This window comes from Perca fluviatilis, chromosome 3 (assembly GCF_010015445.1).
Source record: "Perca fluviatilis chromosome 3, GENO_Pfluv_1.0, whole genome shotgun sequence".
NCBI classification, from domain to species: Eukaryota; Metazoa; Chordata; class Actinopteri; order Perciformes; family Percidae; genus Perca; species Perca fluviatilis.
The window spans coordinates 38300834-38320570 of NC_053114.1; the positions used below are offsets into that span (position 1 = coordinate 38300834).

At 38.4% G+C, this 19737-nt stretch overlaps 1 protein-coding gene across 2 annotated transcripts; it reads left to right on the top strand.

Annotated features, from left to right (window-relative positions):
- The first annotated feature begins 6062 nt into the window (after positions 1–6062).
- LOC120555488 (N-acetyllactosaminide alpha-1,3-galactosyltransferase-like) lies at positions 6063–19411 on the top strand. Of its 2 annotated transcripts, XM_039794185.1 has the most exons (7): positions 6063–6297; positions 8817–8911; positions 10654–10731; positions 10865–10966; positions 11322–11423; positions 16299–16436; positions 18520–19411. In XM_039794185.1, exons 2-7 carry the CDS (start codon positions 8907–8909, stop codon positions 19199–19201), a joined length of 1107 nt encoding a protein of 368 aa, XP_039650119.1. In that variant the 5' UTR covers positions 6063–6297; positions 8817–8906; the 3' UTR covers positions 19202–19411. The 2 variants fall into 2 exon arrangements, with proteins under 2 accessions (XP_039650119.1, XP_039650120.1); XM_039794186.1 differs by lacking the exon at positions 11322–11423.
- Positions 19412–19737: the final 326 nt, after the last annotated feature.

A 19737-nucleotide genomic window follows, 5' to 3' on the forward strand; every position in this document is an offset into this window, starting at 1 on the left:
CTATTGAATAAAAGTGTGTTTTCAAGAGTGACTTGAAAACTGATAAGTCAGAAGCAGAACGAATATGAGAGGGCAAGCTATTCCATAGTGTCGGGCCAGCAATGGCAAAGGCACGATAACCTCTGTGTTTTAACCTGTACCGTGGTATGGATAAAAGTTTCTGTGTACCTGACCTAAGATCCCATGAAGGAGTGTATTGCTCTAGGAGCTCCGATAAATAGAGGGGAGCTTGATTGTTAAGACATTTATAAACAAATAAAAGAATTTTAAAATCGACCCTAAAACGAACCGGCAACCAGTGAAGGGAAGCTAAAATTGGAGTGATGTGTTCGTGTTTACGAATGCCTTTTAAAAGTCTCGCTGCCGCATTCTGGACTGTTTGAAGACGTGTTAAAGTTGTAGAATTTATTCCGTAATATAAAGCATTACAGTAGTCCAGTCGGGATGATAAAAATGCATGTATCACCCATTCAAAAGCTTGAGGACATAAAAACGGCTTAACTTTAGTCAGCATACGTAAATAGCACGACCGATTCACCTGCTGCAAGCCCTGTTAGCACACCTCCCGCCGGGGTGACAACGCAAGAAGAAGCTGAAGAAATAATGTCCTCTCTGGCTGAAGATGGTGGTGGTAACAGCTCGTCAGAGGCCGTTCACCATCCCAACCCCTCTTGCTCCTCTCTCCCGTTAAATTGGAACAGCCAGCAGTGGAGAGACAGGGAGAGCCGATATATACATGGCTGTTTGTTAAGGATGGAAGCTTGGGGTGCATCGCTTAGGCCTAATTGAACGGAGAAATTATGGTATTCTTCGGTAACCTGACTAATTTCATTTCATTTCAGTATTTCATGGCGCAGATTAGAACCCAAATTGAAACGTAAGCAACTGAAACTGCTGAATTTGAACATTGTGTCAAATTGGACATTATTACTGTGACTTATAAAGTGTCAGCTTTAGTTCCATCATAGTGTTAATAGTGTCAAAAAACGTTAGCTGACGTGTTTGGTAGCTCACTCATAGATTATTAGCTAATGAAATTACTGATTTAGCAGGGGGGGGGGGTTAACACTTTAGCAGGGCACAGTATCTGTGTCACATTCTCATTAGGGGCTGAGCCCCCCTAAAGGTCTGATCCTAGAATCGCCCCTTTATTGACAATTGTATAATGAAGCATGGTGCTTCACATTGTATTCTGATCAATACTGCCATCTATTTGAAAACTGAAACTGCATCATGTAAATGTATGTTAAGCAGATTAAGTGATTGTTTTTTTCCCTCTTCATTGGGACCTTGTAATACTGCACTACTTCTGTAACATGTTCATGCTATTTATCTGTTTATGTTAATCGGACTTAAAAGATGAAGTCTGCTTCCATGACATTTGTGTATCCTGAAACAAAAAATGTTGCCATGTAACAAGCCTGTGAATAATTCAATAAAAAGCTTGAATTCCCCAAAAAAACAGCTCTACCAAGAAAATCCAAATTTGGCAAATGTTTCAAATAACATTGTGGATATCTGACATCAAAATTGTGGATATCTGCAATATCAATTCTATAGCTATTCCATGTTACAACGGCTTGCCATACTCCTTGCGATGCTAACTTATGCTGTAAGGGCTGAGGGGAAATGGAACTATAGGCCTAATAATGCAACAGCCTGTGAAACTAGTTCCGCAAGCCAGTGCAAATTGTGCAAGGTCCCTGCGTCCCCCTAGTCTAGCGTATTTTACAACTTTCTCTACAAGTTTGATGTCAGCAAATAACAGTAACAGTAAAGTTGTTGCTTTAACTTGCAGTGCATCTCTCTCACTCTCTCTAGTCTTTAGACAGTCGCTGGCTTGCAGCCACTCCCTGTGTTCTGTGACTCTGCCAAATTAGTGAGAGTGAAATCAAACTAACGTCATTTCATACATTCGATTAACGGGCAACCGTGTTTAGAAAAGGCAGTTTAGAAAAGATAACCGTGTCGCGCGTGAAAATGTGCTTTCTTATGTGCGTGCACAAATTGAAAATTGTGTTTTCCAGCAATTATAACCTCCGTGGGGACCAGTGCAGACAACAAGCTTCTACCCTGGTCCCCAGGGTGTGTGAGGGCGCTCCTCAAATGTGCACACGCACACGTGATTATCTTGTCTCTGGTTTAGTTACAACTATGATGCAAAATGATAGGCTGTCATTTGCAGTTAGTTATTTGTAATAAACGTAGCCTATGTTCTTCACCATATGGTCGCCTTGTGTGCATCATATCTTTTTTGGTTGCTTGTGAATGCTGAAAAGCTCAATTACTTAAGCTAAACTAGATTGCTGGCTTTAATGAATAGAAGAAGGTAAAGCAGTGAGAATATTTGGAAAAGTGGGAATGGTTTAAATTAGTATACATTTAAATGAAAATGTTAAATAACACCAAAAATGTATGAAACAATATGGAATATTTTAAGGTTTTCTGAAAAGCTGTCACTACACTGAATTGCTGGCTTTAATGTGTAAGAAGAAGGTGAAGTTGTAGAAAATGGTTGTAATTAATATGAATGTCTTTAACAAGTTGAATAATACTAACATTGTATGAAAGTTTTTGTAAAAGCTGATGTAAAAAACTGAATTACCGGCTTTAATTTGAATGAATAGCCTAACTTAAAAAAAAGTAAGAATAGAATTAACAAGTTGTATATAACTCTTAATGAATGAAAGATGGGGAGCATATGATTTAAATGCAGACAGAGGAAGAGAGACAGGCAGGTAGGCAGGCAGACAGGTCAGTCAGTCTATGGAAAGTGCTGTGTGCAGGTGTGGCTCATAAACTGGTTGTCATAGTGATAGTGACACTTGGGAGAGGTAGAATCTCAGAGAATGATTTGCAGCACACTGCTGGTTGCTTCCCAGTTCAAAACCATAAACTGTATTCCTGAAATCTCTTCACTTTGAGCATCCCAAGACTTTGCTGAAGCTGTAGACATGTTATTTGTGTAGATAAGGTTAAACCTTACTCTAATATCACAGTTTAAAATAAGGGTTTGTGCTCAAGACAGGATTAAGTAAAATAACATTGCCGTGGATGATAAGGAGAAGCTCTCCAACTAGTATATAAAGTGATTCATCAGATTAAACGACTTATTTGTTACAATGCTCTGAAGTTAACTTTCAATGCATATGTTTGGATCAGCAATCTCGTGTAGCAATCTATCTTATGATGAAAAAGTAGAGATGATTGTAGATGAAAATGAAGTCAGATTTTATCTTAGTTTTTATTGTATGCAAAACATTTTAGTCTCGTCTTTTTTCGGCAACAATAATGCATGTTATTTTAGTCTTAGTCAGCATTTTTGGACATTGGTGCAGTCTCGCCATCGTCTCGTCTTAGTCATGGAAAAATAGGTCGTTGACGAACATATTTAGTCTCGTCTCATCTGACAAAATTAACACTAGCACCAAAGAATACATGTTTGTCTGTGTTACTAACTGGCTGTAATGCCCAACCTCATCATGCATAACATTTTTCCGTGTTCAAAGTTGAGGGAAACATCTGTATTGAAAGTTAATACACCAACCATGGTGCAAACATGTGAGAACTGATACTTTCAGTATTGCTATTTAACAACAACGTGGTGAAATATTAACCTAAGTCTGTAACATCATATGGATACAACTATAAAGATACAATTTGCCTGTTCCCAGCATTAGCACAGCACTTTGCAATGGTTAGCTTGTTACCTGTGATGATATATGCTAAATGTAACGTCTCTTTTCACGTCAGCAAGTGACTGACCTATCTGGGTGCATTTTGAGATGCCTGATGAAGTTCAACGTTGTTGATCCGGCATCATTTATCTTGGTGCCACACACCTTGCATGTAGCTGTCAGCTTACTGCCACTGTTTATGAAGTTATTGAAAACAAAACTAATGACAAAAGGCACAACTCCGGGAGGGCTTGGTGTCGCCATCGTCAATGCATTTTTTGATATGTGAGTATGCGCACATAAGGCATAGCGCATGCGTTACGTTGCACATTATGGCAAAGGGCAGGAGACATGCAGCTTGTCATACGTTTCCCCAACGTGTATGCACCAATAAAATAAAATAGAAATACATGAATACATTTAGATTTAAAAAGCAATAAATGAAAACTCTCAAAAAGTCTCGAAGCTCAAGTCCAAGTCTGAAGTCTTTTGGGTCGAGTCGCAAGTCAAGTCTAAAGTCAGCTGTTTGTGCGACTTAACTGCGACTCGAGGTCGAGTCTCAGACTCGAGTCCACATCTCTGAGCGACCCAGGTTGTGCGCAATTCACATTGAAATCGACCCTTGTCCTACCCTGATCCAACCCACCTCGCTACCTGGGTCGCAAAGCCGAGTAGATCGAGGAGGGTTACCCCAATTAAACACACAGTCTACCTGGGTATAACCCTGATTGAGCCATTGGTGTGAAAGGGGTATAATTAAGCAAACAAGCTACAATGTAAGTTATCAGGGCAATTGTCCAGCTTGTATTAACCTTTACAAAAGTGCTCGTTTTGCCACTGACAGGCTCATATTAATATTCTATGTCATTATCACAACATTATGTGAAGGATCCCTTCAGACATATACCTTTAAAACCTATTTGAGACCTTTCTGTTTAAACAGAAACAGCTCTGAAGTCACTAGCGCTAAACCCACCAGTCTCTATTTAAAAAAGCAGTACTTTTAGCGTGTATAGAGCCAACATAATTTCACATTTAAATCGGTAAACTTTTACCCCTTTAAATTTGTGTAATGGTTGGAAAAGTGTAAAGACGACCCAATACGGCTTTCCAAAGTTTTATTTTGTTTCTGGATCAATAATACTGGACCAGTGTTAAAGATTGTTGTTCCCATCAGTCACTTAGACACAAAAACATAGAAAAATAAGGTCCAGGTTAAAAAAAACGGTAGTTACCCTTAAATGAGCTTAACATTTTATTACGTGTTAAAGCAGAATTGAATCTGGACATAGTGACGGACCTTGTAAATACACACACACACACACACACACACACACACACACACACACACACGCACGCACACACTGAGCACGTTGCGTTTCCTTCAACCACAGGCCACGTGACATTAGAGCAATGCTATATTACGGTTCATCTGTCCTCCTCCTTTCTTTCTCTCCTTATCTTTAGAAGTTCACGCCTCCTCTCTTTACAGTAGAGAATCATTTACAGGTGGTATTAAAACTGTAAGCCCCATACACATGAATGGGAAACATTACATCATTTGTACTATTAAGAATGACGTGATTATCTGAAATGACCATTGTAGATAGGAAGAATGTCATTGTGGATATCTGAATTGTTCTTTTTGACTAGGAAGAGTTGGATTAAGGATATCTGCAATAAATACCCAGTCCAGCTATTAAAAGTTTGAACTACCAATTACAATTTTAAAACAATTTTTGATATCTTTTATTTATAGTTTTGACCAGTACAATCAAAGTTGTAGATATCTTGAAAAATATCAAAATAATATCCTGTAAAAATGTTACTGTGGAGTTCTTTAATTACCATTCTAACTAGTGAAAATCCAATTTCATCCAGTAGAAATGCTATTATGGATATCCAAAATGTAATTACAGATGGGAATGTGGTTTTATTAAATGTTAAAACTGCTTGCCATAGCAGCCTTGGTAGTGATAAGACAAGAGGGAGGGAGGTATGTAACACACACACACACACACACACACACACACACACACACACACACACACACACACACACACACACACACACACACACACACACACACACACACACACACATAATTAAATAATAAAAGAAATTGTGATTATGAAATGATTAATTTTTGAACATGTTTTGTAAGAACACCTGTGCATAGTGTGCTGTTGACCTGGCTAGACTGTGGCAGCCATCCTAGTATAATAAGTGTGTACCAAAATGATACACCCTCCTAACACTGCAGTTTGTATATAGCGGCTATTAACACAATCATCTTCCGCTTCTCCTCTCCATTACAGCAAAGTATACCTCCTGTGCAGTCAAAGTTTCAAGTGAGAATTCTCACTGCTGGAGGGCAGTGACTGAAACCAGAATATCAACCATGTCAAAGGAGCCACTCCCTTTTTGTCCTCTTTCCATGTATTGTCAGTATACGGAGCATAAACTGGTACAGAAGGAGATCTCTGAAGCAGTGGAATGAATTTGGCCATTTGGAAAATTACACCAGAGGAAAATCTAAACAAAGTTTCCAGACGAACATTAATCCTTTTACGGTTCTGGACGTGTTGTGGATTTACACCTGAAAACCACCTGCATGAAGGTAATTCATCAGCACTGTCTGCCAGGAAAAGAGTGCCTCCCCTTGACTGTTGAGCATAAGGTGCAGTTTATCTTGAACCTACAAACCCAGAAAAACTTTACATAAAATAGTTCCCTTCTTTGTCTTAGATGTCAAATTATTTGTTTCCCTGCAGTAGTACTTTTAAAATAAAGTTGAAAGTTAATTAGGAATGAGAAATGTGATGGCCATGTGTTTTACTCATAAAATTATAAAATACACTATTTAAAAAAAAAGTTTAAATGTAGAAGAATTTGATTTATTTTTTTACCTTTTATAGTGTAAATGTTATCAGGAGCTATTTGAAAAAGCTACTGTAAATGAAATTACATTTTGCAATACCATTCAATTAATTAACATCTTGCAATTATTTTAAGTTAAAGTCTGTTTGGTTTTGAGACGTATGCATTTTGATTAAGTCACGGCACAGAGAAAAGGCATTGCAATTGTTACAATTATTTTGAAGGAGTCCTATTATACTTTTCCTTATTTTCTGTCATATAGGCCTGAATAATATTACAATGTCGGATGATCACATTAAATATGTGTCAAAGTAAACCTATGAAAAAGTAATCTCAGTGAGGAAAAACCTCAGATTTCAGACTCCTCTTCCAACAGTTGGAAGACTCCTCTTCCAACTGTTTTCTGACGTCATTTAGTGCTGGATTTCTTTATATGGTCATTACATATATTCAGTGATCGAAAAAAGATTTCAGGTCCTTTACTTAAGTAAAAGTAGTAATACCACACTGTAAAAATAATGCTACAAGTAAAAGTCCTGCATTGAAAATGTTACTCAATGCAGTAAAATCCTCAGATGAATGTAGTGGAGTAAAAAGTACAATATTTCTCTCTGAAATGTAGTGGAGTAGAAATAGAAAGTGGCATGAAAAGAAAAGACTCAAGTAAAGTACAAGTACCTCAAATTTGTACTTAAGTTCATGTACTTAGTTACATTCCACCACTGCATATATTTATATGTTATATTACATTACACTTACATACATTGAGATGCTGATGTCAGGAAAAGCTGAAATTGTGGTTCCAAAAGTTCATTTCTCCCCAATTTCAGAACACATTCCTGCTGGAACATGTCTGGTTGTGTAGTTTTTTGGTTAAGAAGCCTTTATTGGTGATTTTTAACGGTAGAACGGACAGAGCACGGATTCGGAGACAAGGAAACGCTGACCGAACAGAGCGTTCAGGGGACTTGAAGAGATAGGCGCTACAACACAGCGTCTGGTTAATACAGGTATAGCAGCCATTGGCAGTATGAGTATCAAAGGTTTTTTTTCAATGTTAAAGAATGTAAAGATGTTCTCGCAGGAACCCAAAATACAAGTATGAACCTGAAAATGAGCATAATAGGTCTCCTTTAATAAATCATAATATGATATCAAGTAATACTTTACATTAAATAATTATAGTTGGAATTTGACGGTGCTACTTTTGCTTATTTTGATTGAAAATGATCCTAACCTTTCCAAAAATCATGCCCTATTTAGTAGTTACTCCCTGCCATTTAATGTGAGTTTAAGAATTCTGAAATGCATGCATGATATATTGCCATAAACATTCTCACAACAGAATGAAATTGTGTTCATGCCATGAAAACTGCTTCTTGCTAACAATCTCCCAATGTGATGTTGACACATCATCACATTTAATACATAAAGAAATTCATGCAAACCCATATCTGTCAGTGATGACACAACATGGAAGGGATCAGGACTGAGTGTTGACTATGTTGTGAATAGTGACTATGAGAAAGAGGGAGTGATCTTGGGCATGCCATTTTATTTTAATTTTTAATTTAACCTTTATTTAACCAGGTAGGCCGTTGAGAAAGGGCTCTCATTTGGACCTGGCCAATAAAAGCACAAGTGTGCAGGACAACACACAGTTTCACATTCAATACAATACATGAATACAGAACACAAAAGGCTACATAAAGTGCAGATTAAGTAGGCATTACAAAGTCGGTGCAAAGTGAGGTATAAGTAAGACGAAGGATATGCGAAAGTGATATGGTAATAACACCATATACATAAAGCCTATAACACTGCTGATATATAGTGAAGAGCCAGACAAAACAAAACAGAAACCGTTATATAGACAGTTATATCGCAATATATATGAATAGGCAGTCTATGTAAATGCTGAAATGTAGTGAAAAGTCAATAGCTACTTAGCGCAAATTGTGGTCTGGTTAGTGATATAGGTCAGTAATAACACAGTTTACCGGAATAGACAGTCTATGTGGATGTTGAATGTAGTGAAAGTCATTATACAGTTAGTGCAAATAGTGGACTAGGTAGTGATGTAGATCAAAAATAACACAATATGCACGAAAAGACATTTGTGTGGTTTAATAAGAACCTGAATAACAAGTTTTTTTTGTCATAACACTAAACTATGGTGTGACAGCGAGTAAAGAAGACTGGCATTCTTCTGTTTAACTGGTTTCACTACAGTGTAATCTGAATGTTTTTTTGTTCAAGGTGCCATTTCATCCACCAGCCAACACATACCTTCACCTCCTGTGAGAGTTTGTTTGCTGGGTAAAAAAAGGCAGCAGTTTTTCAACAGCTATGAAGTATGTATGTCTCTCATCTTCTATGGTTTTCTTTTTATATCTGGAGATGTCATTCTTGCCAATTCATAAACAAATATTGAATAATAGCATGTGTGAATATAAGCAAGGCAATTGAGAAAAAAATCCAATTAAAAACATTTTAATTAAAAGGATCTTTTTAACCTAGCCTGGTGATCTGATCTTATTTATCTGTTTCCCTGTGGTAAGATGTACAATTATGAGGTCGGTGGACTATCCACAGTGACCGGGGACATTGTTTCTGGAGCATTTTTCTAATCTAAGTATTTAAATGCTCTTTAACTATCGGTATGATACCACTAGGGATACATTTTCCCCATTTTGTTTTCATTGGTAAATTGGATGAGGAGATAATTAAAACTGTAGAATTGCCTTCCTACAAAACATGAAAGGATTCAACCCGTTCTCACTCCCAACTCGTAAAATACGGACGCTTGGTCAGTGGCTCTCAGCGATGCAAAAACCCTTCAGCATCTGTATGTAACGCACCGGGCAGAGCAGCAGCTCCGCTGCGCTTTAAAGGCATACTAAGTAACTTTTCCCTCTTCTGTCCCCCTACAGGTTGTCTCATTAGAACTACAGCTGCGCGAGCTGGAGTTCCAACGAGACAACCTGCAGGGGGACAGAAGAAGGAAAAGTTACTTAGTATGCCTTTAAGATGACGTGGTATTAAGAGCGGCAACGGTAGCGAGTAATATGAAAGACCAAAATGCCGCGTAGGGAGCTTGGTTAGGGTGGTGGATGGGTCAAACAACAAAGGACTTTCACCCCAGAGTCGAGGGTTCGTGTCCCGTTCTTGTCCCGCGTGTCACTGAAACGTTCATTTATTATTCCACTCAAACTTTTCCTAAACCCAACTGTCCCGTTGTTGTTCCGCGTGTCACGGAAATGTACCCTTTATAAGACCACCCACGATCTTTTTCTAAACCTAACTGTCCCGTAGTTACGTCACTTACGTCCCGATCCATAGCGTCAAAAGTGACGCCAATTGTCCCAACCCAGCGCGTTTAATAAAGTGCGTATAGTTGAAGAGCTTTTAGATAAAGCGCATTTAGATATGAGGCTAAAGGAGACGTTTAAGTGTCCGTATTTTACGCAGTGGGAGTGAGAATGTGTTGAAAGTTTACACTAAAGGAGTTTTAAAGGTCCCATGGCATGACAATTTCACTTTGAGGTTTTTTAACATTAATATGAGTTCCCCCAGCCTGCCTATGGTCCCCCAGTGGCTAGAAATGGTGATAGGTGTAAACCGAGCCCTGGGTATCCTGCTCTGCCTTTGAGAAAATGAAAGCTCAGATGGGCTGATGTGGAATCACCTCCATTTTCTCTGCTTTGCCCACCCAGAGAATTTGGTCCACCCATGAGAAAGAGACATCATGGCTTTCAAACGAGCAATGTGGCAGTTGGTCAAGGCCACACCCCCACCCTCCACCTTGCCCCCCTCTATCTTCTCCTCAATAGCTACAGACACAGAAATGGCACATACTAAGGAAAGCTCATTGTGGGACTGGCTCTAGTGGCTGTAATTCTGCACCAAGACTGAATTTTGGGGATGAGGGACTTCAGATACAGTATTAGGGGACCACTAAGGTCTATATAAAAGCATCCAAAGAGCAGATGGGACCTTTAAGGCAATATCTTTCAGTTACAGTAAATTAAAGACCAGAATTGCTCACACAACTTAACACTCTCATTTATGTTTGCTTGCTTTCGCATCGTTTCAGTGGGCTCAGGGAAAAAAGTTTTGGAATCTTCTGCTGTCTTGTGTTGCTCGTTGCCAGCTTCACTTTCTTATATTTAAGGTGAGTAGACAAAGTCAGCATGAAGGCTCTTGAAGCGCTACAAGAGCACATACGAGCCAATCTAAAGTATTGGCAAGGGTCATTTCAAAATGATTTTATTCCAGTGTCATAATGGAATTTTTTTCAATACTAGATATGTAGCGAGCCTCGTCCCTGCGCACAGTCTGCCGGTGGCCAGTGAGGTGACCAGTAAGGAAAATCTGAGCATCAATTTAGACGACACGCTCAACTTTGGGTAAGAAATCTGACACTGCATAGGCCCAGAATCTGAAATTAAAAGCCCAATACACAGGAATGACTAAAGTGACGCCATTTGTTCCAGGAAAATGATGTGTGAATATAAAGAATGTTATTGTGGATATCTGAAATGTTCTTCTTGACTAGTAAGAATTGAATTACATCGAACCTACATCCTGGTCTATACTATTCAATTCAATTTTATTTATAGTGTCAAATCATAACAGGAGTTAGCTCAGGACACTTTACTGAAAGAGAAGGTCTAGACCACATGATATTTTACAGAGACCCAACAATTCCACATTTCAAAATGATTTTTTTGCAGTGTCATAATGGAATTTTTTCAATACTAGATATGTAGCGAGCCTCGTCCTTGCGGACAGTCTGTCGGTGGCCAGTGACGTGACCAGTGAGGGAAATCTAAGCATCAATTTAGACGACACGCTCAACTTTAGGTAAAAGATCTGTTCTGTATGCTCTAATTTTGGCTGCAGGCTCAGAAATCAAGTCAATTTATCTAAAGGCCATATTTAAAAACAACATCAGCAAGATTCACAGCCTGGTTTCACAGTGAAAGACAGAAACAGCCTTAACAACATAGTCAAAACCTTCTCTGAAATTATTGGTGTGAAACCAAGAGAAATAAATTATCTTTGTAATCACCAAATCATGCATAAAGCAACAATTATTTTGTCTTCTTCAGATCATGTTCTTCAGAGTGACTTTTCTCTGTTGCCATCAAGACGTTATATTTTACCTGCTTTTAAAACTAATTGCCACTCTAATTCTTTTATCCCTTCTGCAATTCAACAATAAGTGGAGCTGCTCAGTGGCCAGCAGATCAGACTGTGGTTGTACTGGGCAGCTTCCAGGTATGAATGCGTAACTGTGTAAATGTGATCAGGGCGTTCCTGCAAAAGAGAGGCTGCCTCTCAGTGAACCTTCCCTGAATAAATAAAGGTTAAATAAAAAAAAAATTTAAATTAAAAACTACAGCGAACACGTCTTGTAGGTTTTCCTTACCCACTGCATTGTAAACCAGTATATTGCCTCTACATTTCTACTGTACTGTAGCATGGGCCAAATAAAATCCAAGATGTCACTGCTGGAGGCATGAACAAAGTCTGAGAATAAGGTATGTATTGAAGTTTGGACTTTACTGTTCCTAAACACAACATTGTTCCAAAACTGGTTTACTCTGCACAAAGGGAAGTAAAATGTTCTGTGTTATCATGCCTTTGCATAAATGAGATAAGACCATTTACATAAAATACAATATGATTTAAGTTTCTTTATGTAGAGTTCACAGCTTTTTGTTTTTAGACAATCACAATACTGTATGTCAGTCTATATCACTTTAATAAAAAACAGACTTGCATCTGCAAAACAAAACATTGTAAATCCTCTCACGTAATGCTACGCAGCTGATCAAATCTGTGTATTCCGATAAGCACACATAATGTTTCATCATTATTATGATGAAAACTACAAGAAAACACATATTTAATGAGGCAGTTATAACTGCTACAAATTCCTTTTAGCACTTCTTGTTTCATTACTTGCTCATGATTGTGAAAACAATGTAAATATTCTGAAGGTAAATATGGCAAACATCAGGACTTTGGCAGGAAAATCATTTTTAATCAATGATTTTGTTATTAAGCACAATCTTGATTTTATGTTTTAACTGAAACCTGGTTAGACCATAATAACAGTGCTGCTGTTCTTATTGAGTCAGCTCCCCCTAACTTCAGTTTTATGAGTGAGAATAGAGTGAATAAGAAAGGAGGTGGAGTCGCCATTTTGTTTAATGACTCATTCCAATGTATGCAAATATCTTATGGAAATGTTCCTTCTTTTGAATATGTGGCTCTTCAACTGAGGTCCTCCCCTCAAGCTATATTTCTAAATATCTACAGGCCACCTAAATACTGTGCTCAGGATGTGACGGAGCCCACACACAATAAGGGGCACACTCTGGACTTGAAGGGTTTGAACATTTCCAAGGTTGTGGTGACTGATGTTGCTCTCTCTGATTTTCTTTAACGGTACTATCTCTGTGCCCAAAAGTGTCCAAACAAAGGTAATTGGAAAAGGGTATATCACTGAAAACACCAGTGAAACATTCATTCAGCTTTTCTCCTCCACACCCGCCCTCTCTTGGGTCTCAGTCACTGAGCTTGTAGATAATTTCAATTGTAAAATTACAAATGCTATTGATGCCATTGCGCCCACTAAAGTCAAAGCTGTCTCTGGTAAGAAAAGATCTCCATGGAGAAATGTCATACTGGTAAGAACAGAAAAAAAGAGTGTCGAAAAGCTGAACGCAGGTGGGGAAAAGCTAATCTCCAGGTCCATTGTGACATTTTTAATTTGGAACCGAGGAATGCAAGGCGGACCTTCTTCTCTGATTATCGCCAGAAACAATAATAATTCACGTGCTTTGTTTGCTACTGTCGACAGGTTAACAATCCCTCCAGTACCAGTAGCAACTGAACCGCAATGAATTTGCCATCTTCTTCAGAGACAAAATTCAGAAAATTAGACAAACAGTCAGTGCCTTCATATCAAGTACAGGATATGTGTTGTCACAGTGTCCAGGCAAAACAAATTCCAATATGACACAACTTCATACGATCAACCATAAAAACCTGGAGGACATTATAGAACATCTGAAAACCTCCTCCTGTTGCCTTGATATTCTACCAATGGGCTTTTTCAAAAAAATTTAAATTTGTTTGGTTTCAGATCTTCTACAGATTGTAAACACGTCTCTACTTACAGGCATCTTGCCACAGGCCCTGAAAACTGCAGTTATCAAGCCACTCTTTAAAAAGAACCATCTACACACATCACTAATGAGTAACATAGGCTGATATCAACAACTCAACTTTTTCTTGTTACTAAACAACAGATGCCTTCCAGTCGGGTTTTCGACCACACCACAGCACTGAGACGGCTCTAGTTAAAGTCTTTAATGACATCCACTTAAACACAGATAGTGGCAAAACTTCAGTTTTAGTATTACTTGATCTCAGTGCTGCATTTGATACGGTCGACCATGACATATTACTAGACTGATTGGAAAACTGGGTTGGCCTTTCTGGCTCAGTACTAAACTGGTTTGAATCCTACTTTGTGTCTATAGGTAATTATGCATCTGAGCATACAAATATGATGTGCGGAGTTTCCCAAGGCTCTGTTCTGGGGCCTCTTCTGTTTAACATCTACATGCTTCCACTGGCTCATGGAAAACAACAAAATAAGTTACCATAGTTATGCGGATGACACACAAATTTACATAACCTTATCGCCAGGGACTATAGTCCAATACAAAAACTGACTAAGTGCATTGAACAAATTAACGACTGGATGTGCCAGAACTTTCTTAAATTAAATGATGAAAAAACTGAGGTGGTTGTTTTTGGAGCAAAAGGGGAATAATTAAAAGTCAGCACTCAGCTTCAAAAGACAATTTTAAAAACAACAGACAAAGCCAGAAATCTTCTCATCTAGTCATGGACTCAGACCTGAATTTCAACAGCCACATTAAGACAATTACAAGGTCAAGCCTATTATCACCTTAAGAATATATGAAGAGTTAAAGGACTTATGTCTCAGCAGGATTTGGAAAAACTTGTCGATGCTTTTATCATCAGCAGACTTGACTTCTGTAACGGTGTCTTTACAGGTCTCCCTAAAAAAATCAATCAGACAGCTGCAGCTGATTCAGAACGCTGCTGCTCAAGTCCTCACTAAGACCAAGAAAGTGGATCACATCACTCCAGTTCTGAAGTCTCTACACTGGCTTCCTGTGCCTCAAAGAATTGATTTCAAAATACTTTTTCTAGTTTATAAATCACTAAACGGTTTAGGGCCAAAATACATTTCTGATCTGCTACTACACTATGAACCACCCAGACCTCTCAGGTCATCTGGGACAGGTCTGCTTGCTGTCCCCATAGTCAGAACTAAACAGGGGGAATCAGCGTTCAGTTTTTTATGCTCCACATATCTGGAACAAACTCCCAGAAAACTGCAGGTCCACTGCAACTCTCAGTTCTTTTAAATCAAGGCTGAACACCTTGTAGTGGAAGTTTCCTGTTCCAGCAGGGGAAGAGTTTTCAAAGTTTAGTAAAGTGAAACAAATAAGACAGTTGAAACTAAACCAAGTTTAGGTTTTTGTATTTTATTAAAAAAAATATATATTTGCAAATATAGGAGCAACATGATTTCACAAAAGGCACAGCAGCCCAGTGTCAGTTTCTCAAATGAGTGATCCGAACACTATGCATCTTCAGAGTGACAGCACACACGCACTTGGCTAATTATGACGCTACAATTTTTACAGGCAATCTGATACACATGAAGAAAATCAGAAAAAACACAAGAGACATCTCGGAGCCATCTCACCTCCTCCTCCCTGTATGACTTTCACCCCCCCAGTTACATCTTAACTGGCATGGGAAAACTAGAGATAGTTTTAGGGTGACCTTGTAGCCCCTATCTGTTCAGACAAACAGTGCTGTTCCAGACTGGATGTCTCACTTAGTTAGAATCAGAATCTACATGTGGGAATGAGATAAACTCTTTCAGCATTTTTGAGAGAATTAATGTAGAAATAAAACATAAAAATATAAGGAATTATGCTTAAATGTAATTTTTCCCATCACAACCTTTCTTTTTGATGTTGCCTTTCTTTAAATAATTAATTTCTTATACTGCACTGAAAATTGTATTCTCATATTTTATCTGTTTTTAATTTTTTAATTGTTTTTAACTGCTCTTTAATGTTTTATGTAAAGCACTTTGAATTGCCCTGTTGCTGAAATGTGCTATACAAATAAAGCTGCCCTTGCCTTGTAAAAAAATCTGAACTTGTAAATTGAAATTTGCACTCGTAGAAAAGGGTCACACACCCGTCTTCACTCGAATATGAAGTCATAGGAAAAATATTTACAAATGTGTAGATTGATAATTACATGAACACAATGACAGCTGCAACATTTACTCATATTATTTTTTTTACCTTGGTCCATCACAACCACAACTCAGTGATTACAACCTCTCAAAGCTGTCACTGCAACTTCACGTATGTGCTCTCTTGTATCAAAAAGTGGCGAATCTGCGTGCCTTGAATTTTGCAACACATGAGGCTTATTTATGTAGCATGGTGGAATTAGCAAGCTAGCGTTAGCTAACTAACCAGCCAGCCAGCCAGCCAGCCAGCCGGCTTCTGAATACATACCATTGAATTATCTAAACACAACATAAAATCTCCTCTTCATATGGCTGTTTAACATAACGTTTGTTTTCATCTTCCATTTCAGGGCCAGAAAGGAGGTTGAAACACGCACATCTTGGAAAGCTCCTATCATCTGGGAGGGGATGTTTGACCCCAAACTTTACGACCAAAAGCACATCCAAAAAAAGTCATCTGTGGCCCTCACTGTGTTTGCTGTGGGAAGGTTTGTTTCTCTGTAATCACTGTGAGAATACCAGCGCTTAAACACCAGCAGTTCAGTCTGAATCTGGTAGCACTTTGCCAAAGGTTTTGGTATTATGTACTAGGGATGCTAATTCAGATGATTTTTTACTGACTAACAGCCGACCCTTGTTAACCGATAATTTACTGTTAACCAACAAGCAGGAAACTGAGTCCCAGTTCACACACATCCGGAGGCTCGGACATACCTTCCGCGTTCCGTGGGCACGAGTGGACTTGTAGCTACCGGTGGTGGCACATGTCGCTGTTTTTGCTGGAATCGCTTGTGCACAACACGTAACCGACACAAGTCCACAGATGTCAGCGGAGCCCGAGCCCATCTCCACTGCGTCCACCTGCAAGGTTTTTAGCTGTGTGTCTGCCTGGCATACTACTGTGTGCAGGCAAAACATCATGCAAGACATTATGTATTATGTGTATGCAAAAACGTTTTTTTTATTTCTTGTTTGTTTTTGTTGCTACATGGTTAAACGGTAATTACAGTTTTTTCCAATTGGTAACACACTAAAATGACATGCATAGCACAATTATTTAAACTGACACACAGAGAGCAAAACCTCTTCTCAAGTCTCCAAAAGTCTAAACACATTTTCTGCTTTACACACATTTTGCAATTCGAAATGGCCCTTTTTAAATGCACTGAACACGGTTCTCTGCATAAGACACAACAATCTGACATAAAGTCACATGTCTGCCATTTCTAAACACTGCCATTCAAAATGACACTACATGAGCTAATTGGCCAACATATGCGCCACCTGGCCAACACCTCAATGCTTTATTGTTACCACTTCAATCAGGAAGTAAGCACTACAAAAAGACCACATGTGAGCACCTCTTTTTTTTCTATATATTTTTTCTGCAATTTTCTTTTTCAGTTTACTGTTTGTTGTGAGCATATTTATATTCAGTCCTATGTAAAAATATATCAGCTGTGCATATGTTGCACTGACTTGTTTAGTTAAAAATTAAAACATAAATGTTTCAACATCATGTGTGTGTATCTGCAGATAGATAGATAGATACTTTATTCATCCCGAAGGAAATTTTAGGATCCAGTAGCTTAGACAACCTTACTGTAACACAACAAACACATATACACACATATATCACACATACATAAGAATAAAAATAAAAATGAAAATCACGCACAGAAATGCAATGACCATGATAAGATCTGTGCAATGACATGATAAGATCTGTGCATGTGAACAATCTGACAAATTTTCTACAATTTGAACTATTTTAGTATTATGGCAAAGCATTCTAAAGATGAGAGTGCTTTTCTTTATGCCCAACAGTGTGTAGTTGGTTAGACAACAATCTGGTAATATGAATGAAGTGTGTGCCATGTGGTGCAAAAGTTTGATTTTGATAATGCTATATGTAGTTTTGGTTGCAGTGCTTCATTTTGCAGGATATATGAGGTATTTTGCAGTTTGGGTGTGTGGTTTTATGAATTGTGTTAAGTATTTTGATAAAACCACACTAGTTTGCAAAATTGTGTTTTAGCAATTGTAAAAAACTGTAGCATCCCTAACATTAACATTGAAATCCCTATGAACGCTTTTTCCAAACCTGGTGTAGATCAAGAAACCTTCCCTGAATCCCCTGAATTTGGAGAAACGTGACATTTTTTATTTTTGCTTCATTCTCCTTTCAGTTTGGTTCACAGCTCCATCGGTCCACATGTCATCCCTCTTTTTGCCTTTTTTTCACATGAAAGTGGGAAACGACTTTGTAACAATGTTAGTGAACGTCTGCATTTCTATGTGAAAGCCATCACGCAAATGTACAGCACATTACAGCAGAACTGCAGGGTTAGAGTAATGAGGACAGCTGAGCTTGGGTTCAGACTCAAAGTAATGACTCCAGTGTTAAAACTGACTATAAGGTCCACAGACATTAACACATATGTACAGTTGTACAGTTGTCTCAAATAATGAAATAAATAAACAATAATATGAAAATGTTTTGTATTTTTTTCCCTCATCATGAGCTATGAGCAACATCAATTGTTTTTTCTCTCTCTTTCTCCACCTAAGGTATCTGGATGCCTACCTGAAGACTTTCCTTACCTCTGCAGAACAACATTTCATGTTGGGATTACAAGTGACATATTACGTGTTCACGGATCAACCAGACAAGGTACCACACCTTGAGCTTGGTCCTCAGCGAAGCCTGAAGGTTATCCAGGTGGAAAAGCACTCCAGGTGGCAGGACATCTCTATGATGCGCATGAAAACGATATCAGATACCATAGAATCAGAGATTCGTCACCGCTGCAATTACGTCTTCTGCTTAGATGTGGATCAGGAGTTTAAGGGAAGATTTGGCTCAGAGGCTCTGGGGGATTCTGTAGCTCAGATACACGCCGGCTTTTTCAAAGCTCCACAGCAAAGCCTCACCTATGACAGAAACCCCAAATCCAAAGCCTTCATGGAAAGCGGAGATTACTACTACCATGCTGCTGTCTTTGGAGGCCTGTGTGAACATGTGAAGAATTTGACAGGTCACTGCTTTCTGGGTATCATGGAGGACAAACAAAATGATGTGGAGGCTCTGTGGCACGATGAGAGTCATCTAAACAAGTACTTTTGGCTTCACAAACCAACCAGGTTGCTCTCCCCCGAGTACTGCTGGGACCAGGTTTCCAACAAGGACAACATACAAGTCATCCGCCTAATATGGGCACCAAAACATTATGACACGCTTCGTACTAAGTAGAGTGGCTAGAAGAGCAAGAAATTGCAATAATGCAGTGCAAGATTGTTTACTGTAAGGCTTTACCTAGGAAAGAAATTCTTTTTGCCTTTGTTGAAAATCCAACTCAGGTAAATCTTAATTGTCTTTGTCCAGGATTATTTTGACAAAAAGTTTTGATATCAAATCTGCATTACTTACAGTTTTTTTCAATTGCTTAAGCACAATTTTGAAAACAGGGACAGTCTTTTTCAAAACACTACACACAATTAGCACAACCACACACCCAATTAGCAGAACACCTCAGACCCTTTGCAAAATGAAATAGTCTTTCAAAAACTATACACTAATTTATGAAAAACATTTTGTTACCATATGAAACACACACATTTCATTTGGCTTAATTATGTTTGAACCAGTTACACACTGCTGTTGCTAACCTAAAACACTTTTAGCAATTCTACTTCTCAGTGATTAGAGTACTCTAAATGAACTACACAGAGAAAATGTGAAAATATAAAATACAAGTGAAAATATACAATAAGTTCACCAAACACTAC